The 24,427-nt window shown below is 45.4% G+C and overlaps 4 protein-coding genes across 20 annotated transcripts in view; 2 read left to right on the forward strand and 2 right to left on the reverse strand.

The window, feature by feature from the left end:
* The window catches only part of CELF1 (CUGBP Elav-like family member 1), a 69,368-nt gene extending 63,014 nt beyond the window's left edge, over positions 1-6,354 (reverse strand). For 11 of the 17 annotated variants that reach the window (XR_005828866.1, XM_040600587.1, XM_040600585.1 and 8 more), the window contains exon 1: positions 6,187-6,300. The gene's annotated coding sequence lies outside the window, so the exon portion shown is untranslated. Of the gene's footprint in view, positions 1-4,705; positions 4,835-6,186 lie in introns of those variants that run through there. The other 6 variants (XM_040600578.1, XM_040600576.1, XM_040600579.1 and 3 more) reach the window with 5 other exon arrangements.
* A 254-nt stretch (positions 6,355-6,608) lies between these two features.
* On the forward strand, positions 6,609-9,125 carry PTPMT1 (protein tyrosine phosphatase mitochondrial 1). The gene is made up of 4 exons (XM_040600592.1): positions 6,609-6,786; positions 6,868-6,948; positions 7,470-7,661; positions 8,925-9,125. The coding sequence occupies exons 1-4, from the start codon at positions 6,610-6,612 to the stop codon at positions 9,054-9,056; spliced, it is 582 nt and encodes a 193-aa protein (XP_040456526.1). The 5' UTR covers position 6,609; the 3' UTR covers positions 9,057-9,125.
* Positions 9,126-9,350: 225 nt separating this feature from the next.
* On the reverse strand, positions 9,351-17,855 carry KBTBD4 (kelch repeat and BTB domain containing 4). Its single transcript, XM_040600570.1, has 4 exons — positions 17,740-17,855; positions 14,221-14,841; positions 11,596-11,702; positions 9,351-11,014 (listed from the first exon to the last, which is right to left on the reverse strand). The coding sequence occupies exons 1-4, from the start codon at positions 17,756-17,758 to the stop codon at positions 10,154-10,156; spliced, it is 1,608 nt and encodes a 535-aa protein (XP_040456504.1). The 5' UTR covers positions 17,759-17,855; the 3' UTR covers positions 9,351-10,153.
* A 54-nt stretch (positions 17,856-17,909) lies between these two features.
* NDUFS3 (NADH:ubiquinone oxidoreductase core subunit S3) lies at positions 17,910-23,392 on the forward strand. The gene is made up of 7 exons (XM_040600590.1): positions 17,910-18,000; positions 18,114-18,176; positions 19,090-19,187; positions 19,453-19,602; positions 21,377-21,502; positions 21,798-21,917; positions 23,145-23,392. The coding sequence occupies exons 1-7, from the start codon at positions 17,955-17,957 to the stop codon at positions 23,310-23,312; spliced, it is 771 nt and encodes a 256-aa protein (XP_040456524.1). The 5' UTR covers positions 17,910-17,954; the 3' UTR covers positions 23,313-23,392.
* Positions 23,393-24,427: the final 1,035 nt, after the last annotated feature.

Raw genomic sequence — 24,427 nt, forward strand, 5'->3', positions numbered from 1 at the left:
ATCAGGAATGTAGTGACCAATTCAGAACTCTGAGAAGTGCACTAGTCAGGTAGTTCTGTTAATGTGGCTTGTAAGTAGATACAAAAGTGCTGGCATTTAAAACAATTTCCTTATTTTTCAAATTTCTCATGACTGAGATACTGGTTTAGGCTCCCTGCAAAATGAGGAAGACACCAGCATACTGAAAATTAGCTGTATGGCTACGCATATCCTGAATTATTTTCCTTACAAGAAAGGATCAAGAATATGTGTCCTAGTCCTGCTCCCCTGAAAGCAGTCATGAAATGCCTATTAATCTTAGTCTTCAACTAAATACTCTTGAACTAAATACTTGAAAAATACTTTAAACCCCCCAAAATTGTAAAGCAAATTCTGCATTAGAGAGTCACTGTCACAGCAGCTTCCACACCGTGAAATAAGACAGTACCACCTACAGCCAGTCTGTGATAGTGATCAAATTCTGGCACTGGACACACAATTCAAAATGTAATATTAGTCCATAATTGTCAGAATATTCTCACTTACCTTTTCCTGTCATATATGATCACAGATTTCTGAGCAGTCAAAACTTCTTTATAGAAGTAAATATACAACCCTTTTTCCCTCAAAGAGTTTCCATATTTATCTTTTTCAATGGTAGTATCACTTCTAATGTCGCTTGACTGTTCAAGAAATCTTTACCATTTTGCTCAAATTGTGCTAGACATTGTAACAGTCACAATACAATGATGGGGAAGACAGGAATTTTTGGAAGGAGGCACAGGTGAGTTGGCAAAAAGATTTTGAGATGGTGCTCTGCTTAGGAATCTAAGCCTATAAATGAGAGAAGAATTACTTTTACACTGTGCTCTGCCTAGACATAATGCAAGGGCTAGATGTGAAATTGAAAATATATTCTCTTTTCCTGAAAGACCAGTATCTCATTGCCTTCTGAAGAATCATTTATCAAAACTCTACCTTGTAAGATTTTGATGAGATATTAAGATGCCTGGTGTCTATCCTGCAAATCTCTACATATAGTAGATGAAGAAAGATGCTACTGTTTTTATATGTAGTCTTAGACGTTGTCTGCTAAATACTTCATATGAACTACAGACTTCATAAATAACTACCTCCTCTGCTTTGGAAAAAAAAAAATAGACGTGAATGCTCCCTTTCCTACAGATTCTGAAGGGTTTGTGGATAGTGTGCGTATGTTAGAATATCTTTTGAACTGCATAGTTTGAAGAAAAAATAGCACAGCATATTCATGGATTCAATGAAAACCTGAATTCGAAGTGATGTTTGGAGAACAGTAGTTTTACTTTGACATGTGAAATACTGAAATCTAGTTGGTAAAAATTACATTATTTTTGTGAAAAGTGCAGTACAAAATAGCCTGCAGATAGAATTGAAAGCTACCAGAAAGAATAATTTTGATGAAAGTGAAAGAAAAAGCCAAGGTCCTGAAAAACTCAAATTAATTTCAAGTGAAAACAATGTAAGACATGACAGAACTCTTGTCAAAGGAGTTCTTACAAGAATCAGGAGAGAATTCAGTTCTGAGAGAACACACAGCATGCAACCATAAAAACCCCTCAAAACTGTCTGCAAAGGAAAGCCTGCCAAATATCATACCAGCATGACACTGGATACTCAGCAAACATTCTCTTATCCACACGCTCATTCAAGATCTCCTTGAGGTGTGCTGCTGAAAAGGACAAAAAACCCAAAGGGCCTGCTCATTTCAGCAGTATCTAAGCCAGTTATTCCAAGTTACATTTACAAATAATTTAGTTAAACCAATGTGAAAATCCCAGACAAGTATGATTTTAAGACCAGTTTATACAATCTTAAGTCTACCTTTAACTTAGAACTACCTTTAACTTAAGAACTTTTAATACAGCAAGCCAAGCCATTAAATCAGTTACAAATCTACTCTAAATCAGTACAGACTCATTACCAAAACTCGCAGTTTGTCAGTTTGCCACTAGTACGCTGTCTCTAACAGAGCAGCCAGTAAACCAGCTTATCTTTTCTAAAAACAAAACAAAAAACCAGACCATGATATGCTGAGGATACTGAAGACAGAAGGATAATATGCATACATGGGACAAAGATGACAGCTTGTGGACGAGGATTCCACTTCTGGCATAATGCTTTCACACACATACCTGTGCCACAAACTGTATCACCTAAACTGAAATTCTTTGCTAAGAGTTGAAAACTACTGAAGACTTCTGTTCAGCTATCTAGCTGCTCACTGTTCATCCTGAATTCAGTTAGCAACAATGCCTTTTCTTTTAAAATGCAGAGCTAAGATGGCTGAAAGTTTTATGTCACTCAAGATGTCAGAAAGATGACGTCCTTTACCTTGGACGATGACTGTGCCATACTACATTGCTGTCAAACAAATAAGCCTGCTCTGTCTATCGCAGTTCAGACTCGTAAGCTATTCATCCCTACAGCAAAGGATTTCCAGATTAATATGCACTGCAGCTTTAAAGCAGTTTACATTTTCCTCCTTGCTCTATCCAAACTTCCCGCTTTGACCTAATGTGTATTTTAGCTTTACGTGCTTGTATCTCTCTCAGGTGCAAACAAGACGACGTCCAGCTGATGTTTGAGAAATCTTTTTAAAAATGTGAATGCTAAAGCTCACACTTTTCACTGCTGTGTCCCAAACACAAGAGTTTTGGCAAGATATTCTAAAATACAGATAGCAACAGCAGAAAAGGTGCTATCTTGCATTTTTTCATAGAACACAAGCATCTCCAATGACAGGAGGAAAGGCAATAAAACTACTGGTTATTTTCTTCCAATCAAGATAATCTCTTGCCTCAAGAAATCCTGTAACAGGATCACAACTCAAGATACTGTGCTGCAGTACTTCAAGAGAAATACCCATTAGAGGGCCTAGATAACTTTTCTTATTTTACAACTCCCATTCTAATAAACCCTGAAGTATTTTACTGTCCTTTGATTTATACTGCTTTTTCCTCTGCAAACCAACGATCAATGGATAAAAATGATATTTTCTTGCCTGAAGGCAGTTACCAACACAGTGAGTAACTCTGCCATAGACTTGGGAATGGTAAACTAAAGGACAAGAAGCAATACTGAATATGCCCAGATTGAAATAAAACATAAGACACCCATGGCAAGACTGATAAATAAGAATGCAGAAATACAAACCCGAGTCTGTTGGACTCTCGCTGCTGTTTCAGTAGCAAAACTCACATTATGACTTGGAAATGACTGGGATGAGGACTGCCTCATGGATGTACTGCTAAACAACAGTCTCTATTTCAACAGCCAGAACAGTGGGTTCTAAGACACCAGAGTTAGAACTAAGCAAGAAATCTCAAAAACGAGGAGAATTTGTAACACTTCCCACCTAGCCTAAAAAAAGCACTAAAAAAAATTAAAAAAATAGAGCAGGCCCTCTGAAGAGGTTTGTGGCAGAAGACCAAAGCAGCAAACAGATGAAATTAAGATTATCAATTACTAAGTTTCAATAACCACATTCCAGAAAAAGATACAAGAAATAGTTAAGGAACAACCTCCTCATAACAAAGTTTCTTACTAAATTCAGAGATTGGATTATAGGTAGTATTTTACTTAACTCAATACAAGTCTAAATATTTAAAGAACCACATTATCTTTTATGAAATTCAGCTAATTCAGCATAATATTGTGTTTGCAGTAATTTCAAAAGAATAGTTACACAATATGATAAGTATTTCTCTAATGTCAAAGCTCCATAATTTGTTTCATCTAATGATTCTTCAACTGATATAAAGGGTGCTTGCAAGGGACCTTGCAAATTATGGATTTATTATTGATGAATTATACAACTATTGCATATCTATTATATGGCCACCTTTCTTGCTTTTCCCTTTAGAACAGTAGCGTCAGGCAGCATGTCTTCAGAATCCCTACTCTTAGCAGAAGTAACAAGTTATGGACACCCTTCCCACACCATGTAACGATAATCTTACAAGTACGCCTAGTGTTGAAGGATCAGCAAAAAGGTGGATACAGTAATAAGTACACAGTACTAGTGTGGAGTTCTTTACTGTATCTCCCATTGTGAAAGAGTGGAAAGTTCTTCCCATTATTGTAAGCCATATACTTTCAAAACAAAACTACCCAACGCATAAATCTTTGTATTTTAGCATTCATGATTTTATGAGTCACTTTTCAATCATCTACTTTTCTAGAGATGCTGTGCTCCTGCTTTTTTTTGCATGTAAACATAATTTCCTAAGCCTGCATCTATAATTTTGTTTCGTTTACAAAAAAGAAGCAGATGCATCTTATGTATAAGGGCAAGCATGTAACCATGGAGGTAGGATCTGGGACTGATTTCTCTGATGTAACATTAGAAACTGACAGTGAAAGGAAAACCACAGTCATCGAAGAGTGATCATTCAAAACCAGTGAAAACACTCCACAGAACAGCATACACTTCCCCAGAATAAGTACCAGCAATGATCTTGAAAGTGAGCACAGGCTGAAAGAGAACAGTAAGCACCTTAAAAACCCCAAAATAATCCTTTACACCATCATATTTTAAAATCCCCATTTAAGGATTTTAGTGATATATATATATCTGCATCCATGTCCCTAAGCAGATACGAGAATTGTACTCCTGCCCTGGGGATTCTTCATCAGCAGGAATGCAACTGAAGATATTAAGTTGCAGGAAGCAAGCTGCACCCACCTTAACATTTCCTATCCCAGCGTAAAGACATAAGAAGTATTTTTAAACATCTAGCACAGCAGTAGTATTTTCAACAAAGCTGCCTCTTAAAGACACGGGTCCAGATACAACTCTAGGAAGTACAGTATTTCACATTATGCAGAGCTCCCAAGAACATAGCTGAGGGGAAGAAAAAAAAATATGATGGGTTTATTACAGATATACAATGCCAAATCAGCGCAGTAAAAACTATCTGATGAACTAATCTACAGAAAAGCAGTAAAGAAGACAGCAAAAGGCACCAGGAGATAATTTACCAATTATTGTGATCACTAGTATAAGGAGTAAGACTAAAAAGACAGACAGACACAAAAAATAATAAAAAAATAAATTCAAGATACTCTAAGTCCAGTTGCTTGTAGACCAGAGGCAAAGTGTACTTCAAGATTTTCTCAATCAAACGTTTTCTAAATCAAGCGAGCTCCCAGTGAAATACACTCAATGATTATACCTCAAGCAGTACATACAAGAAAAAGGCAACGTTTGAAAAATGCTCCCTGACAACTTCTGGCAGAAGAGAATGCCTGTGCCTTAGAGGTGAAAGTGTCTGGGCCACAGTTCCTCAGGAATTCAAAGGAGTGAAGGTTCCAGACTTTATTATAATGGTGCCTCTAAACTCACTACTCATGAACAGTCCTATAAAAAGCTCATTCTGTTATCAACCTCTATTGCTTCCTTATGTATTTATCATTCATGTTACGTTCAGTCTCTCCTGGGTTTTGTATTTCGTTTCCCACTTCGTTCCAGCAGCGTCCGTCACGCCTTCTCACGCTCGGAGACCGCAAACCCTCACACTGTGCTGAACTCCAATTCCCCTGCTTCTGCTTCTCGTATACCGGACTTACCTCTACACACTCCGATACGGGCATACGTTTCACTAGTCCAAAAGACAGACGCCTACCGTGCCCCCAACGACAGGTAACCGCACCCCCCGTTCCCGGGGTAAGCCGCCGGGCCGCTGCGCTGCACCTCAGCCGCCCAGCCCTGCAGACCGACGGCGGCCGTGGCCCGGGGGAGCCGCTCCCCCGCCCCAAGGGCAGCCCCGGGCCCGCCGCAGCTCGCCCCCCCCGCCCCAATGGCGACGCCGCCTCGGGCTCCGCTCGCACCTGCAGCGCCCCCCCGCCGCCGCCCCGCGGCCCAGCGGCGCCCGAGGCGGCGTCAGCGCTCGATCACACGCGACAACCGGCGGCCTCCGGTTCCGGGCCCCGCAGGGAGCTCCCGGCGGAGCGGCCACCGCCTCCGGGGTGGCGCGCACAGGGCGGCGGCGCGGCGGCTGCTCCGCGGGCCCCAGCCCCGCCGCGCCGCCGTGGGGAGCGGCGGGCGGGAGCGAGCTGCCCGCCGCAGAGGCTGCCGCCCCGGCCCGGCGCGAGTGGCCGCCCGGCGGGAGCCCAAAGGAACGAGGGAGGGGGGGGGAGAAGGAGAAGGAGGAGGAGAGCCGTTACCTGCGCGAGGCGGATCGCGCTCTCCGCAGGCTCCGCTCCGCGCCGTCCCTGCCCTGCCCTGCCCGGCCCGGCCCGAGCTCCTCCTGGCGGCCGCCGCCCTCACCTGCCCCCAGGGATACACCCGCGCCCCGCTCCGCTCCCTGCGCCGCCTCAGGCCGGCTCCGCAAGATGGCGGCGCTTCCGGGAGAGACTACGGCGGGCCCGAGGTGGAGGGGCCGGCGCCGCGCGAGCGCCCGCCCTCCCCGGCCGGGCGGCCCTGCCGTGCCCCGCCCGACACCGCCCCGCTCCGGCCGCCGAGCGCCCGCCCGCCGCCCCCCTTCTCCCGCGCGAGCCCGCCGCAGGCTCCCCCGTCTCCTCACGCTCGGTGCGGTCGTCCGCGGTCCTCCCCCCGCCCCTCGGCCGCCCGGCGCGGCGCGGCCCGCGATGGGGCTGGGGCTGGCGGAGGCGCTGGGCGCCGGGGCGGCGCGGCTGCTCTTCTACCCGACGCTGCTGTACACGGCGGTGCGGGCGCGGCTGCCCGGGTCCCGCCGGCCCTGGTTCCACCGCATCGACGGCGCCGTGCTGCTGGGGGCGCTGCCGCTGCGGGGACGCAGCCGCAGGGTAAGGCGGGCGCGGCGGGGTGGGCCGGGCTGGGCCGGGCCGGCGGTGCCTGACGGTGCCTGACGGTGCCTGTGCCCGTAGCTGGTGGCGGAGGAGAACGTGCGCGCCGTGGTCACCCTCAACGAGGAGTACGAGACCCGCTTCCTCTGCTGCTCCGCCCAGGTGAGGCCGGGGCGCTTGCCCGTGTGTCCCGGGAAGGGTCTCCCGGCGTTCCGCCCGTCCCGGCGCGGGTGAGGCCCCGGCCGCCTCCAGCCGGGAGCCTGGCACCCACCGGGGCCTCTGGCAGCAGGGACGGGGCCGCTTCGTGCCGAGGCCGGCTTGTAAAACTCGGCGAGAGAGAGGTAAAACGTGAGGGTGCAAGTGAAGTGTCACAGCTGCGGGGAGGGAAGGGGGGCTAAACCCACGTCCATCCCTGTGCGAGCACAGCAATGCCTTTTGTTCTGGGACCGGATCCCAGCTCCGTCCCTTTCGCTGAACCACATCTTCTCAGTTCCCTTTAACCTCTCCTTCCTGAGAGCCGGCACTACAGTTCTCACACATCTGATTTAAAGGGCTGACTTTCAGAGCCTGCTTACGACCCCACTGAATTTCCCAGCTGTCTCAACAGGTTCTGGGTTTTCTTTCTGCAAAATAAAAAACGCACCCCAAAAGTTAACAGATTAAATCCATTATGTCCATTTCAGGAATGGAAGGCAATGGGAGTGGAGCAGCTGCGTCTCAGCACTGTGGATCTGACTGGAGTCCCCACCTTGGAAAACCTCCACAAAGGTGTTGAATTCATACTGAAACACCGAGCCTGTGGTAACAGTGTCTATGTGCACTGCAAGGCAGGACGCTCCCGCAGTGCCACCATGGTGGCAGCATATTTAATTCAAGTAAGAAGGATTCTGTGCTAAATGGGGTTTATTTTCATACAGTCTGAGCGAATACAGCCAAACTTTACAGTTTGCTTTTGCTTAAAAAGCCTAAAGCACGTACAGGTGCATTAATATTCCATGATTTTATGGAGTTTGGGCTGGAGGTCCATGTTAAGAGAGGTAGATAGATAGGCCCAAAACTTACATTGCTGTTTTGTAGAATGTGGCAAATGCAGAGTAAACGAACAAGTGAAACAATGTTCGCTGAACTGAGGTCTAAGCTTTCTTTGATGATCTAGTTTATCTTTGCACACTTGGTTCATCTGCGCTTACGATTCTGTCAAGGTAACGCTTCCTGGCAATGAGACAGTGGTGAAGCCGCAGTATAGCTGCCATCATTCATCTATACGTCCTGTCTCTGCCAGCTGTGTTACTAGCACAGGCACTGACAAAGATGTTCTGATCTTAGGGAAAGAGAACTGTTGTTGCAACAAAGCTTTGAAACATGTGGTCTCATGGTATCTGTTGCTGGTTCGGGCATATCAGTCAGGCTTCAGGAAGCTGCTCAGTTTTCTGGGCCATTAATATAGTAAGTTCTTAACAGGTTTTGGAAGATTCTGCCATTCTTAATTCTTTCTATGGAAGAACAGATTGAGATTGGAATAACAAGTCACTCATGAGGACGAGTTCACTGAGCAGATAAACATCTATTTTTGTTGTTCAGATTTTCACCCTGGTTAACTAAAATGATAAGCCTTTCTAAGCCTTTCAGTAAATATAATTCAGGATCAAGAGAAGGGACTTTGGTTTTCTGAGTTCTCCTCCAGACCCAACTGGGTAAACCAGAACTAAGAACAAAATCCCACCCATGAATTGTTCTGTTGGTGTTATTAAGTGTTCCCTGGAAAATTTTCCCACTAAGTGCTGAAGAGCAATGAGAGTACTAGAAAAGTTAAAAAAAAAAAATAAAAGCAGCAGGTTGCACTGTTGCTCTGGACTGGTGGGAACGGGACAGGGAACTATTCACAACATGATGGAAGCAAGAAAGAGACAGAAAACGGAGGTTCCAGGCAGCAACCACCCCTCTTTAACTGAGGGGCTCATTTCATGAACTTGCATTGACATTCAGGCCCCTCTGAGGGGAACATAAAGTCAACAGAAGGGGTGAAGCAGCAAACTTTCTAACAACTCCCATGTCACCTGTAGCCTTCAGGAAGGCTCCATTGACTGGTGCAGGGATGGAATAATGGATTGTCACTTGCAGGGTTTCTGCCTTTTCAGCTGCATCACTGGAGCCCTCGGGAAGCAATAGAGGCTATTGCCAAGATCCGTCCCCACATCCTCATTCGGCACAAGCAAGTCCAGGTCCTGGAGACATTTCACAGGAACACAATCACTGGGACAACTGCATAGTGCCAGTAAGAACTATCAATATCTCTGTCTTGGCTGCTTTAAAAAAAACCTTATGTTTTAATGATCTAATGAAGGCTTACGCGTTTTATTTCTTGACCATCAACAAAAAAGTTTTTACATAAATCACAGTAAAGGGGAGGTTGGGCTGTTTCATGAAAGCTTTCTTTCCTTATGACTAATATCTTAGTTCTCTTGAAGCCCTGTAGTTCTTCTCTCCCACATGCAGTATCAGTGCTGAGCTGAACTGCAGTCCACAGGAAGCTCTATAATATTTGAGGCAAAAGAAAAGAAAACTTTGTCTCAGCAGAGACTTTATTCAGGTTCTTACCCAAAGGGTTACAGTGCCAACAGAGAGGGGTAGGAGGAAGTGGTCTTGATTCCGTCTTTCACCAACACTATGTTATGATTACAGGTGGGGATTCCCTGTACAGTAAAGGAAGGCAATGTTCTTACAAACTATCTCCTTCTTTATGCTAGGTGATGACAGCGCTAAGCAAGCTCCCAGTTTGTTACCACTCCTCTAGAAGTGCTGAATAATACAACCTACTAAAGGTCTTGGGCTCAGCTGTGGAATCTTTCTGCTGTAAATATTTCTGCCAGTCCCTCCTTCTGAAACGGGGGCACGGGAATGTTTAAATAGGGACATCCCTGGAGGACACAGTGCACATCTAACTCTGTGACTGACATGGCAGCAACACAGTCTCCCAGGCAGTTAAAACTAGTAGTCTGGGCCAAGGAGGATATTGTCTATATGCCACGTGATTTGTTACTGGTGGGTTGGTTCCAGGCTAAAAAAGCCATATGCTGCTCTTTGGGCCTTGAACACAAGCAGCTTATCAAGGGATCAAAGTAATATAGCATTTAGTCAATCTGAAATCTAAGATGCAGCAATTCAACTTTTAATAGTGCTATGTAAAAGAATAGGCCCACAGCCAGAATGCCTGTACTTCTTCTGCACAGGTATAGAGGGTGGAGTCCTTACTGGATGTTGTGAGCTCATAGTAATTGGGACTGGTGCTGAGGGTGGTAGGTGCCTCCGAGCTGCACAGCAGAACATCATCGCTGCCCTTTCTATCATTTGGCCCTGTTCTTCCTGCTTAGGCTAGGACAAACTGCAGGTTAGTGAGCAGCACTTTGATGCCACTTGTGACCGTTACAACGGAGGTGGCTGGGTTAAGTTTAAAAGTATTTGCATCACCCTTTTTATAGCGGTCACGGAAAACGTAGATGCTGCCATTGCAGCTGGCAATTTTCCAGAGGGATGGTACTGAGCTCCAGGCATCTGGCAGGCATAGCCGGGTGAAGCTATCCAGGAGGGGGTTATAGCACAGCAGCGAATCCCCCTCGGCTACAATGAACACCACATCCTTGTGTACAGCAGCATGCATGCGCCCTGCAAAGGGCAATACGTATGGCTTCACGTGGCATTTCTCCGTGTTGGTATCATAGCACTGAATGAGCCGAGAGGGCTTGGTGAAGAAGTCCAAGTCATTTTCCTCCCCACCCAGCAGATAAATGACACCATTAAGGTTTACGCCTGCAGCTCCAGAGACTGCCACTTCCAACTGGCTAGTCTCTGTCCAGACATTGTCTCGTACTCTGTAATATATGACTGCGTTAGAGAGAGTGTCCTGCAGAGTTTTACCCCCCAGTGAATATATTGCATCCTTGCTTGGCACAGAGACAAGGGTGTGTTGGAGCCGGTCACGGGGCAGAGGGGCACACCATTCCCAGTCTATAGTCGCATTGTTGCATTTCCACATGCGTCGTGGAATGGAGCCACCAACGACATATAGGTCACTACCGTGCTTGCAGGCTGCAGTGATCTGGTGACACAGGCTGTTCTGGCCACTCACGCTTATAGAGTCATCATCGGCACAATGCAGAGAGACAGCAAGTGAATGTGTACGTGATGATTCCTTTCCAATCAGGTAGATGTGAACATTTTCTCCAATCACCTGAGAAAGGAGAAGCGTGTCAGCAGAATTGGATCTGTTTACACAAACATCAGTGATGCCTAAGACCGAATTTTTTGTCTTGGGACCCACCTGTGGGCAGGTGTGTGATCTGCTTCCCAAGTCCTGCCACCCTACAGTGTTGAGGATTCAGAGCCTCAAAGTCTTTTCAAGATACCAGTCATATCTGACATGGCAAAACAGCAACAAAAACACTGGAACCCAAGTGTCTGCGGTTTAGGTAAGGGCTGGTTACATCATTGATAGCGTAGAGTTATTATAAGGGAAATGCCAAACTCAGATTTCTGAATGGTCTCTTTGGTAACTGAGCATCTAGTGAAATAAGTTACTTTGTGGCATTGTTCCAGTCACTACTGAAAAGCAGCCTCCGATTAAACTAAAAAAGCTGTCAGTGGGGTTGCTATTTATGACAATGAAAGTATTCCTCATGCAAGCACCAGGAATTTCAATGGCATTTGTGTTTTGCAACTTTCAAGTCACACCTGTGAACAGAACACCCTACCTTGGGAAGTGCAAAACCAGCGAGTGCTACACCAACCCCAGAACAGAAGGTCTTTTTATACCTTCAGACTTGATCGCAGCGTCTCTGAAAAGCCTGCTCGCTCCTCCTTGTTGAAGTTGATCCAGGTTTCTATAGCAACTGTTGGATTCTGAGAACATGGAACGCCATCTGCGGTGTGGGGACAGAAAGGCATTTATGATTTCTAGACAAACGTGCGTGTACTCAGGAACATCCTTTTCCTGTGACTCCCACCCCCACTCCCACCACAAACCATACTTTCTAGAGGTGCGGGGCAGGGGGGGGGGGGAAGACACAAGGTTTTATAGATTTTGGCAGACCTGAACAGCACTGCCAGCCAGACATCTACATGAAATTAATTTGGATAAAAATCAGAAGGCAGAGCTACTAGGTCTTAAGCACTTTAGATAAGCTTCAACAAAGGAACCGGTGTCTGAGAGGAAGAGGGCAGGAAAGAGAACTTATATTCATAGTGACAATGACAATATTTAAGCATTTACACAAAAATATTATCTTATTTGACAATCTCAGCAACTGCCTTTCTCTCTCTGGTCCTAGAAACCTATCTAGCAAAAGCTGTCTGCAGAAATTTTCCTTCTTCGAGTGCTGTCAGACAGCTGACCCTCAAGACTGAGCATCTGGTGTTGTTGCTATCCTCTTAACGTTTGGAAATCCCCAACAAGCTACTATAGCTTTCCTTAGCAGTGTGACAGTAGGAATCACTCAACAGGCTGGATCAGATTTCAGTTTGTTTCCAGACACAACTGGAAGTTTTGCTTATGACACAAACTATTCCAGCATTGTCATCGGTACATTACCTAGAAGATTTTAAGTATTTAATTCCAGTTTGAAAGCCAGCAATTATGCCTGTATTCATTGAGAGGCTTCCCTATGAAGATTGTCCCATTTTGTAATCTGCTTTCTTGACAGACCCTGAATTCAATGATGCTGAAGGCATCAGACAAATTCTCACACTTTTTCTCTATACTGGAAGGGAGGAGAAAAAGTGTGGAACAAAAGCAGGTATTTCAATTATGTTTATTAGTAAAAGGGATTTCCACAGCTGTCCATCACATGTAGTGGTCAAATGAAAAAACTTTGATTCTGAAATGGATCCTAGAGTGCAACAAAAGATAAGCTTAATAAAATAATATTTATATGAAATTAATTTTAATCCTTGCCACTAATAGATTCCTCTATTTAATTCTGCATTAACTAAACAAGGGTGCAGGAATTGTAAAAGAAAAATATTTTCCCTACCAGAAGTAGGAGCACATTTCAGATTTTAACCCATTTTATGAGCTAAGTTTTGGCATAAATATTGAGTAGTGTGATTCTATATGTGGAAATAGATGATGCATGGAAAAAGAATTTTATTGAGCAATTATTTTAATTTAAGACCACAAACACTAAAGGCCATATGGTCAGTGCATGGAATCCCTAGGAAGTTAAGGGCAATTAACCTCCATATTTCATGATTTTAGGATATTTTTTTTAAATGAACTCACAACTTAGTTTAAAAATTTTAGCTAGGTAATTATCATGGTTTTATTTTGCTATCAGTACATATTCCCAACACGTTTGTGACTGAATTGCTTTAGATGCAACAGACATAATATAATGTAATGTCTGTAAAGACTCTCATATGCATAGCATCAACTTTAAAGGCTATTTAAGTCTTACGGACAGATTTGCCAGTACTCCAAATAAACCTGTCATGGTAGGTTTATTGTAACAGCACGTAAAACATGTGACATGCAAGATGTAGTTATTTACTCATTTACAAGATTATTTAATTAAAGCAAGAAAGGGGCAATCTCTGGTCTGAAGTCCAGAACATTTGAGTGTATGAGCTTCTTCTATGTTCTTGCTTCCTCTAGCAATGATACATAAACACACAAAAATGGAGTTGTGACTGCAGCATCATGGAGAACTTTTTAAGTATTGGCTGTACTTATTAGGGCAGCAGAGACTCTTTAAGGATAGGTGGCAGTTGGAGTAAGTTGTTGATGTGTTGACACATCCTTCACAACACTGAGTCATTGCATCCATTACTGTGGAAGGCCATTACCTTTACAAGAAGGGTAGTTACTGTATTACTGAAGATGTAATACTTCTATTTCAGTCAGCTGAGTGCCTAACCTAAGTAATCCTAACAATTATATACAACTGTTAATAACACTAACAGTCTGAAAATATGTCTTAGGCTCAAGCCTTCTTAAAAATGTTGAGTTCTTGCATTACTATGTTAAATGATTATGAACTAAAGAAAAAAAAAAAAAGACTTTCACAAGTTCTTCATTTCTGGTAAAGGCTTCTTCGTTTTACTTTTAATGCAAACAAAAATACAACAAATCCTTGAAAGTTAGTAAGTTATATTTAGAAAACCTGTAATACTTCTGACCTGTTGACTTAGGAACTGCTGGGAATTACCAGCATCCTCTATGTCTCTTTTGTATAGCTTAGATGCTTTACACATTCAGTAACAATAGGGTTTTTTCCGATTAAGTTATCCAGGATGTTTTGCTTCACTTAGGTTAGCTAAGCCTCTGAATAGACAGTGATTATGAAAGCTTGGATCTTTCCATATGTTTTGTTCAATCCCTGATAGGCTCTCTGAAAGTCTCTTTCTATATCTACATCCTGGCTAGTCTCAAGAACTCCTTACCTGTAAGGATGTCTGTCAGTAGGCGGAGAGGCAGGTGTAGGAACTCCTCTGTGTCTTGCAGTTGAGACAAATGTGACTTTGCACAGTGTTTGGCAGCTGTGTAGAGCTCCATGTCACTGTGTTGATCTGCCAACCACATGACCTGCAGACAGTTCCTAACCTGCACCGTACGGGCCAGAAAACGGGAGCACTCTTCAAAAAGAGCAGTCAGCTGGTACATGTCTGCCACTTCATAGGTTTCCTGCAACTCCTCTGCCCTCAGCTTTACAGTCCCGTGGTAAATATAGTCCACAAGAAGTTGAAAGACACTCTCACTAACATCCTGCAGCTCAATCACCCGGTTGTGGGCCTCTTTTAGGTTGGAAGTAAACATAGAACGAAAAAAGCAACTCTGAGCTGAGAGGACCAAACGGTGCAGCTGGAATTCTTTGCCTTCCACTGATATTGTAACATCAGCAAAGAGCTCATCCTCCAAGCATAATTTCATAATACCCTGGGCCACACGGCCTGAGTGGGAGCGGTCGGTAAAGGTGTAATTCACAAAGTAGTTTTCTTCTGCAGAGGAGCCTCCAGTCTCTTCTGATGAGTCCATGGTGCTGCACAGATCAGATCTCCAGCAATCTGTAAAATCACAATAATTATATGACTTCCTCTCTCCACTAACAAGATTATGCAGTACTTCAGTGTACAGAGAAGAATCAAACATATTGGTAAGAGGTCAGCGTATTTTAGACCAAATATAAATAGCACAGCCAGAAACTTATGCTTGAGCTTCAGAATTTCAAACAACAAATGAGAAGCTGGCATAATTAAAATTATAATGTATACCAAACTTCCAGTACAGTGAGCATCACATCGCAGAACTGGGAGATATGTGCGTCTTTTCACCACTCATTTCACTGACACAAAGAAAAGCAGCAAGTTATTCAAGTGGAAAGTCTAGCAATTGCCCTAGTAAACTTGCAAAGCCAAAAAAATGTGGCAGCACCATAGCTGGGCTAAGTGGAAAAAAGATTACAGTATCATACTAACAAAGAGCACAGAAAGCAGTTCATATCATCAGGAGTTAATTACCATCCAAAACCCAACATGGTGAATCTGTGCAGTGGTATCAAGTGAGGTGAACTTGTTTTTACCGAACAATTGTGTAAGATGTCTGCCAGATATAAGCACCAGTCCTTCAAGATAACCAAATGAGATAACTGATGGTTATACTCAGCTTGTTAATGCACCAAACACCTTCAGCAAGCAAAATAACCTGTTAGGTGTTGTTAAGCACTGTCTCCCAAGTGTCAAGGAGAATCCAATTTAAAAGATAACACCTCTTCAGGAGGAACCAGAGACTATTTGCAGAGCTCCAAGCAAGTTGTGGGTTAAAACCCCTTCTGAACCAGAAAAAGACTGCTGTAGAAAAGAGCTCTTTTTCACATGGCTCTTGACAGCATTAGGAGCTCGTAGATGTCTGCTTGCATTCACTTTAAACTTATTTTTACACATCAACTATCAACCATGGTAACTGGTATCACAGATTTCTTCAGTTAATACTGAACACGATTTCCAGCACAGCGTTAATCCAGGAGGCTCACAGTTATTCTTCCATGCTTTATTTTGTTAAACGTGCATTTGCTTACAATAGCTGTGATTGATACAGGAGGCCTCCTGAGTTCTTTGCTCAAGTTCTAGTCATGGGAAGTAGCATCTACATCCCTAGTCATCTGGACAAGTCCATCCCATCCCTGATGATGGCCTGCCTTAATTATACCCTTACTGTGATTTTAAAATAGTTCTGGTCTGTCTGAAAATTACCTACACGTTAGTCTGTAACAGACTGAGGAACTGCAATCAGCATAGAACACATCAGTACTATTTTTCCAGCTCTACCAAGTACAAGCCTATCCTGCAAACTGGCTCCCACTTCAGTTAAAGCTCCTACAATCATAGAACTATTTAGGTTGGAAAAGACCTTTGAGATCATCAAGTCCAACCATTAACCCAGGACTGTCAGGTCCATCACTAAAACCTGTCCCTAAGCACTGCATCTACTTGCTTTTTCAACACCTCCAGGGATGGCAATTCCACCACCTCCCTGGGCAGCCTGTTCCAATGCTTCACCACCCTTTCTGTGAAGAAATCTTTCCTAATATCCAAAGTAAACCTCCCCTAATGAAACTTGAGGCCGTTTCCTTTTGTCCTGTCACTTGTTACCTGGGAGATGAGACCTACCCCCACCTGCCTACAGCCTCCTTTCAGGGAGCTGTAGAGAGCGATAAGGTGTGTTGTGTCATCCCCCCCTCCCCTCCGCCCCGAGTCTCCTCCGGATTAAACAGCCCCAGTTCCCTCAGCTGCTCCTCACAAGACTTGTTCTCCAGACCCTTCACCAGCCTCATTGCCCTTCTCTGGACACGCTCCAGCACCTCTACGTCCCTCTTGAAGTGAGGGACCCAAAACTGAACACAGTATTCAAGGTGCAACCCCACCAGTGCTGAGTACAGGGGGACAATCACTGCCCTTGTCCTGCTGGCCACACTGTTTCAGATACAAGCCAGGATGCTGTTGGCCTTCTTGGCCACCTGGGCACACTGCTGGCTCATGTTCAGCTGGCCACCAACCAGCAACCCCAGGTCCTTTCCCACCAGGCAGCTTTCCAGCCGCTCTGCCCCCAGCCCGTAGCGCTGTGTGGGGCTGGTGTGACCCAAGGGCAGGACCCGGCACTGAGCCTTGCTGAACCTCATACAACTGGCCTTGGCCCATCTGTCCAGCCTGTCCAGATCGCTCTGCAGAGCCTTCCTGCCCTCCAGCAGATCAACACTCCCACCCAACATGGTGTCATGAATCCTTACAGTCTTGATCCTGTTGATTCTTACAGTCATGGTGCTCAGAAGCTGCAGCCCAAAATGCCAAAGCACCAGGACATGGATGTATGAACTACTCCACCCTCTTGGTCCAGCAGAACCAGCTGCCCCCACCACCTTGCACAATTTCCAGAGGAGCAGTGCCGCATCACGAAAGAGCGGCTAAAGACTACCGTAAATCTCATATCCTTCTTCGTAAACACAGAGTTGCCCTTTGCATCTGTGGCATCTCCACCATCAAGAAAAAGAGGTGCAGGAACAGTAAAGCATCTTGTAAAGCAGAATCTTGCACTTAACGCGCATTTGGCGTTACGAAAGCAATGCCCTGCCGCATGCCATGCTGTAGGTGACAGCGTACCCACCCCGGCACACCCGCTGCCTTCCTTGCCCCTGGCAGGGTCGCGGGCGCCGTGCCAGCGCCCGGCAGCAGGGAACGCGCAGAAACAAGGGACGGCAGCCCCCCGCTGCGGGCCGGGCCGGACGGAAAGCCCGTTCTCGGGGAAGACCCCGTCTGGGCCACGCTAACGCCGGGAAAACGGCCGGGGAGCTGCCCCCTCCCCACGGCGCTGCTCCAGCCCGGGGCTCCGCCAGGGCCCCCCCTCCACGCCGGCACCCCCAGAGCCGCTGCCCTCCCGCCGGGCGCCCGGCACGGCCCCGCGGCACCCACCTGCGGCGCCTCCCTTCATGCCGTCGCCCCGGGCTGCCCCAGCCAGCGGCTGCTCCGCGCCCCCCGCCCCGCGCCGCCAGGCACCGCCGCTTCCAGCCACCGTCCCGGAAGCGGCCCCAGGCAGCTCCTCGCGCGCTTCCGCCCCCCGGAGGAAGCGCGGCGGCGGCGGCGTTTTCCGGTTCCGGTGCGTGCCCTTGCCCGGTGTCAGGGCGGGGATGCTGGCGGCGGCGGCGCGGCGGCTGGCGCGGGCGGCGCTGCGAGGTGAGGGCCGCCGCCCGTCCCGCGGGGGCTGCGGGGCTCGGCCGGCTCGTGGCCGCGGGCGGGCCGGGCAGTTGGCGGGGGCGGCCGGTGAGACGTGTCCGTTTCTCCCGCAGCTGGCGTGGGCCCGGCGACGGCGCAGGCCCGGCTGACGGGGAGCTCCGCCGCGGAGACTCGCCGTAAGTGAGCGAGGCGGGCGGGGGAGCGGGGTGGGGGGCGGACGGCTGGGGCGAGGAGTTCGCGGGCGGCGGGGGCCGAGCGGGCGGCCCTGTCAGCACCGGTCCTCGGGGCAGCGGGCTGCGCCGGGGCGGTTCCGGGGGCCGCAGCCGCCCGCGGGAACGGCTGGGGCCTGTCACGCCTGAACCGGAGCGTGGCACAGAAAACGGCGCTGCTGGTGCCGGTGCTTGCTCTGGGTTCCTGTCTGCGTCCTTCGGGCGGGCCCGGCGGCGTATGCTGCGAGAAGTTGTGCCTGGGCGGCAGCTTCGTAGCCCCTCACTGCCCTGAGCCTGGAGGTGTTTGTAATCGTAACAGAAATAACCCCCCCAAAGCAGAAAGGCAATGGGAGATCCTAGGGTGTTTTCATTAGGAGGGGGTTGCGTAGATGCTTGCACGTTAAACAAAACCAGGATTATTTTGTTTAGGAAAAATCCTTTCTAGACCCAGGCTGAATGTCATGAGCAGTACCGAGGTTCAGATTATTCTGCCATCCCTGGCTCTCTCTTTTTCATCTTCCTTGCATGTCATCATTTTGTTGGACAAAAGAAAATTCTGTCTAGCACTAATGCACACTTCTTTCCTTATCTAAGTCTCTAGTTCCACGTTCTGTGTACCACAACACGTGTCTGTTGATATAGTCTAATCTCTATTACAGTGTCCTATGTACTCCACTGTACATACATGTTGTGTGTAGCTTCAGATTTACCATAAATAAACTTTGCAGGTTACGTGAACCTGCCCGGCTTCTGCCGGAGCTACTGAGAGACAGCTAGACTGGTGAAAGGGATTTTTTAAGGTAGGGATGGGACTTACTATTCTTTCTGTAGCTTTCTGTACTCTCTGCCATAATCTTGGAAACTCTATTTTTCTCTTTAGCTACTGTCAGACCAAAAAATGAGGTAGAACAGAAGCAACTATGTGCTTTTGGGGAGTACGTGGCTGAGATTCTGCCCAAGTACATCCAGCAAGTACAGGTAGGTACTGTACAAGAAATTGTTCTTGTGGGAGGGACAGGACCCAGTGAACATACTACTGTTTGTTAGCTGTTTTCAGAAGTTCTGGGGAAGAAAGATTGTCAGAATTACATGAAAATTACTGCTATTATTAAGGCCCTTTATCTGATGTCATTATGTGTCTGCTGTACCATATACTATCTTTGTCTGGGTGTTCTGCTGGATTCAGCATAACTTCCAGTCCCGTTGGTGTTTGTACTCATGCCCTTTCCGCTATTTCCATTAGGTGACCTGTTTCAATGAGCTGGAACTTTTGATCCATCCAGATGGGATCATTCCAGTTCTGACCTTCCTTCGAGATCACACTAATGCCCAATTCAAATCCTTGGCTGACTTGACTGCTGTTGATGTCCCATCTCGGCAATACCGCTTTGAGGTAAGAACTGCTTATAGGTGCAGGACTTGGAGAGTTTCAGAAGTGCTGATGGTTATAGGTGCTGTTGCAGCTCTGACCACGTTTTTTTGTTTTCTGAGAGTGAAAAGAAAACTCACTCTGAAATGCTGGGTTTTATTTAAACTATTGATCTTGGAAGCAGTAGCAGAACTGATAGTGCATGGATTCTTACCCTGTCTTTCCTTTTGTGCTCTGCTGAAAGTCTCTTTCTTTTTTTTTTTTTTTGTTTTGCCAGAGTGTCTAGAAACTCCTTTCTGGCCAGATGTGAATCGGTGCTCTTCCTTTTTCTGCTTAGCCCTGTCAGCCTCTGTTGACACAACTGATCATGTTTTTCTTTTTAAGTCCCATCAGTTGTCTTAACAATTTTCCTCGTCTAAAAAAATAAAACAAAAAACTATTTCATTGTTTTAAAAACATTCCCTGACAGTCAAGACCAAATAGGAGATGAGGCAGATTTTCAGAAAGCTCTCAGAAGATTTTGGGTGCTGAACTTCCACTTTCAGTGAGTATTGGAGATTTGATTCCCACAGATGCTTTTAAATATCTCACCGTATAGCTTTTCATAGCTGCAGGAAAATTGCAGCTGCAAATAGAAAATGAAAAGATATGTCTTTGGGGAAACTACAGGCTTAGCATATTTCTCACCTGCTATTAGAAAGCTTTGTTCACAGAATTGTTGCAAAGGTGTTATTTAGTTTGACTTAGGAAGATCTGTAAAAGACAGTGGCAGAAAATACCTAGGGCTTGCACGCTGTTGGAGGCTGACTATGGTTTAGGGAGCCGTACGGATGAAGAGATGTATGTCTTTGTTTCCCTTCCCTTGTCCAATCTGGGCCGACTGTCTTTTGGGCAAGAGAAGTGAATTGGTAGATTTTTAGTTCCCAGCAGGTGACAACAATAATGAAAAATAGCTGATTTATTTTCAGTTTTGGTTTATCTTTTGGTATTAAATCACTTACCAACACCTGCCAGAAAGCATGAGGTGGCAGTTTTGCCTTTTCTGTATTAGCTGATCGGATGTCTGTTGTTTTCAAATATAGCTCCTTGCTTTGCTAATAATGGCTTTGACTTTTCTGTGAAAAATCAAGGTACTAGATTCATAGGGATAATGGAAATATAGACCTTAATGAATTCACCTTTTTCAGCCATCTTCACAAAGGCAGTATTAAACAAGGCTACACAATTTCTTACAAATGTTTGGGTTTTTTTTTGTCAGTCTGCTTGTGGTAAGTATTCCTGCCTCGAGAGGTTCTAGTAATCCTCATAAGCAGCCTTTTTATGAGTACCTCACCACCAGAAGAGTTAGAAATTTTCCCTGGTATCCAACTTCTTTGCTGAAAATTAAGTGTATTTCTTCTTAGCTTTCTCCCACCACATGCTGAGAGTAATTGATAGCCATTTTCTTTGTGACATACTATTGAAAGACTATTGTCAAGTGTCTCCATCCTTTCAGTATTCTCTTTTTTTAAATTCAGTATCTTTCTTTACTTCAGCTCTTCTTCATCAGTCAAGTTTTCTAAATCTGGCATCATTTTTGTTACGCTTTGAAGGACCGAAGTGATAAGCTACTGGAACCTCAGTTGTCATAGTGTCTTTTAGTGCCCAGCTCTGAAGTGCTGAATGCGATTCTGCTAATAAAGAGCATTCAAAGTAGTCTTTGAAATAGTCTTTGTGTGCCTTTGCTTAGCCAGTGCTGTACTGCAAAGAGATCCATAAATGCCATACATGACCAATGCTGCCTTTTATTCTGCTTCAGATTGTGTACAATCTCCTGTCTCTGCGGTTCAACAGTCGTATCCGTGTGAAGACATACACTGATGAGCTGACACCTGTTGACTCAGCAGTGTCTGTGCACAAGGCAGCAAACTGGTATGAAAGAGAGGTGAGTGCTAGTGTATTTGGGAGCAGTCTCTGTGGGGAGGGGCTGTTATTTCCTGGTTAAACTGATACCCAGGGCCCTGAGGAAGAAGGAGAGGTGTTTCCTTGGCTGCCTTTTCACAGTAGTAGATAAAAGGGTGTTTCATTTGCTTTTGAATGAGTTCCTGCATCAGTTTCACTGGCACTGCACAAGGCCAGGCATGTAACTGAAATTTTATGGACATATTTGTGGAATAATATGGAAGGGTTGGTTGGTTGTTTTTTTTCTAATCCAACTCTCTTGGCTCCCTTTCATTTAGGTCTGGGACATGTATGGTGTTTTCTTTGCCAACCACCCTGATCTAAGACGAATCCTCACAGACTATGGGTTTGAGGGCCATCCTTTCCGGAAGGACTTTCCACTGTCTGGTTATGTGGAGGTAGGAGATACACTCATGTTTAGTTATCATATCTCTCCAATACTCCTATCTGAGTCTTGGTACAGAGATGTGACTGCTTTACAATTCTTTGAAAGGCACTAAGGGTGTTTCGCTTGTCTGTGTTCCAGAGGAGTTATATAGATCTCCTGCATAGAAATTTGAGGTCATCACAAATACCATCCATAGCAAGGCAGCCTAAGGCCAGAGACATTGAACAAATTTCACGTGCTGTGTACCAAAGATATCTGTCAGGCAGAGAAGGTGCTTGTAGCATGTCTTCCGGAAGTGTAAACTTTCCACTGCAGAAGTGGAGATTCCCAGAAGAATAAAGGACTGAACTGACCTTAATACAGCTGGAACTCCACCGTGTTGAGTTTTTGTAGGCCTAGATTATAAAATTCTAGTTGAACTGACTTTTGCCATTTATCAAATATTTACCTCTGTATGTCAAACCACAAGTGAAATGAGTGTGTTTGGTGTCTGTTGAGTTTCAAATGACCACCTTGCAGAAGCAGTCATATTTGGTGCAGTTCTAAGACTGAATTGAGTCTCAGGAGAAAACAGTGAGGTTCTGCAAACAACAGAGTGTTTTAAGAAAAATGGAAATAACAGCAAATCCTGCAAGTGAGTACCAGGCAGCGTCTCCTGAGCTGTGGTTTGGAGACCTGGACTGGCATGGTGAGGATAAAGCAAGCCATTCAGAAGTGTCTGGTACTCACCTGCATTTCACCCTGGTTGTCTTTTTGTCCTGAGTTTTGAGTGTTTAAGCTAAGAAGCACAACTAAAACCAAACAAACTGCCATATAAAGACAATTCATAAGAGTAGGCCCCAGCTCTGCCAGGTGGACAGGACACCTTATTTCAGTGACTCGGGAGAAATTCCTTTGTCATATGATGAACTAAATGCGTAATTCCATGTGGACTTCACATGGACTGTAGGCTGGCACTTCTAATTCAGGGTGGTTAGTCAGGACACCTGAAGTACATGGTAGCAAAGAGGAGGGTTTTCGTGGGGTGTCTAGAGCTCTTGGTGGCATCTGGTAGGCTCTTGTTTAATAATGAGGAGAACTGAAGCTGTGGCAGAGGGCTGTGGCCTATCCGTGGCATAAGAAGTAGGATTGCCTGTACCAGGTGGCAGTCTGGGTTGTCACTGTGTACAGCTAATAGCAGAGAAGCTGTGGGGGCTGTATTGAAAATGACTGGTCTGTGTCCTTTGTGCTGTTCTAGGTGCGGTATGATGATGAAGTGAAACGGGTAGTGGCAGAGCCTGTGGAGCTGTCTCAGGAGTTTCGCAAGTTTGATCTGAATAGTCCTTGGGAGGCATTTCCTGCCTATCGGGCAGCTCCAGAACACCTGAAAATAGAAGCAGGAACCAAGAAAGAAGATGCAAAATAGCAGCAGAAGGAAAGGAGATGCACTGCACCATCCTTTCTGTTCTAACATAGTATTTATAATAATAAAAATCGTTAAGAAAATCTTGCCTGTTGTGATCACTTGAGTAATGTTGTTTTACAACTAGATGAAAAGCGTAGAGTGAGGGATACTAATTTATAATCCTGATAATCTAACTGGTAGATGTTTTTCTGCTGCTTTGAGTTGTAAGACACTGGATTTGAAGTTTTGGCTTGCAAACCAAATGGAATCCAGGCATTCCCTTTGGCTGAGATGCCTTATATACACTGCTTCCTATGGCTGTCCTGCAGATGTAAATCATCACTAGGAGACCGTACTGAGGCAGCTGTGTGGCTTAAGCAGTGGGACAGCAATATCTTAGCTCCAAGATGGGCATTTGGAAGACCCTAATAATACAGCAAACAGGCAAGGCTTTTGTAGGTGGTTCTAATACAGTCGTTACTAGGACAACACAAGAGGTACCTGCATCCAGACCAAAACAATTGTGGAAATCACTGCATTGATTCCTTGGGAATTAGGTCAGTGCCTGGTCTCTTGGCAGAAGGAGTTGCAGGTAACCTCTCACGTGCCATTGCTTCATGCTGACTTTTTCTTCACAATCAAGCAGTCATTAGTTTCTTGGGCATCTTCAGTTTGTGCTTTTTCCTGCAGTCAAAAATACCTCCCCTTGTCCCATGGATAAGAGTCTATACCTTTTTCTCAGTATTCCAGTTACTTTGAGCTGTATGAGATAATAGCATTACCACTATCTTTGCTGTTGTGGAAAAATCTCGGCTTGCTCCAAAAAAGCTAGAAAAATACTGTAGTTTTGGTCCACCCGTGACCTGTGTGAATGGGATTACATTACAGCAGTCATCAATTAATAATGTCCCTTGTTAGTAGTCCAAAAAATGCATAACGCAGTTCTGCGTCAGAAAGCTGACTGACCTCATTAAGATCTGAAAACTATTGTATAAGGAATTTCATAAAATAATTCACAAGGTGTTTGTAGAGTTTCCCTGAATCACTACTTAAGCTTTTAAATGGTAAAAACACTAATTAGAAAAAGGGTTTGGGGGTAGTTTGAGTATGGGATGGAGGAAGGGATAGGACAATAG

Source organism: Falco naumanni, chromosome 7 (genome assembly GCF_017639655.2).
Source record: "Falco naumanni isolate bFalNau1 chromosome 7, bFalNau1.pat, whole genome shotgun sequence".
NCBI classification, from domain to species: Eukaryota; Metazoa; Chordata; class Aves; order Falconiformes; family Falconidae; genus Falco; species Falco naumanni.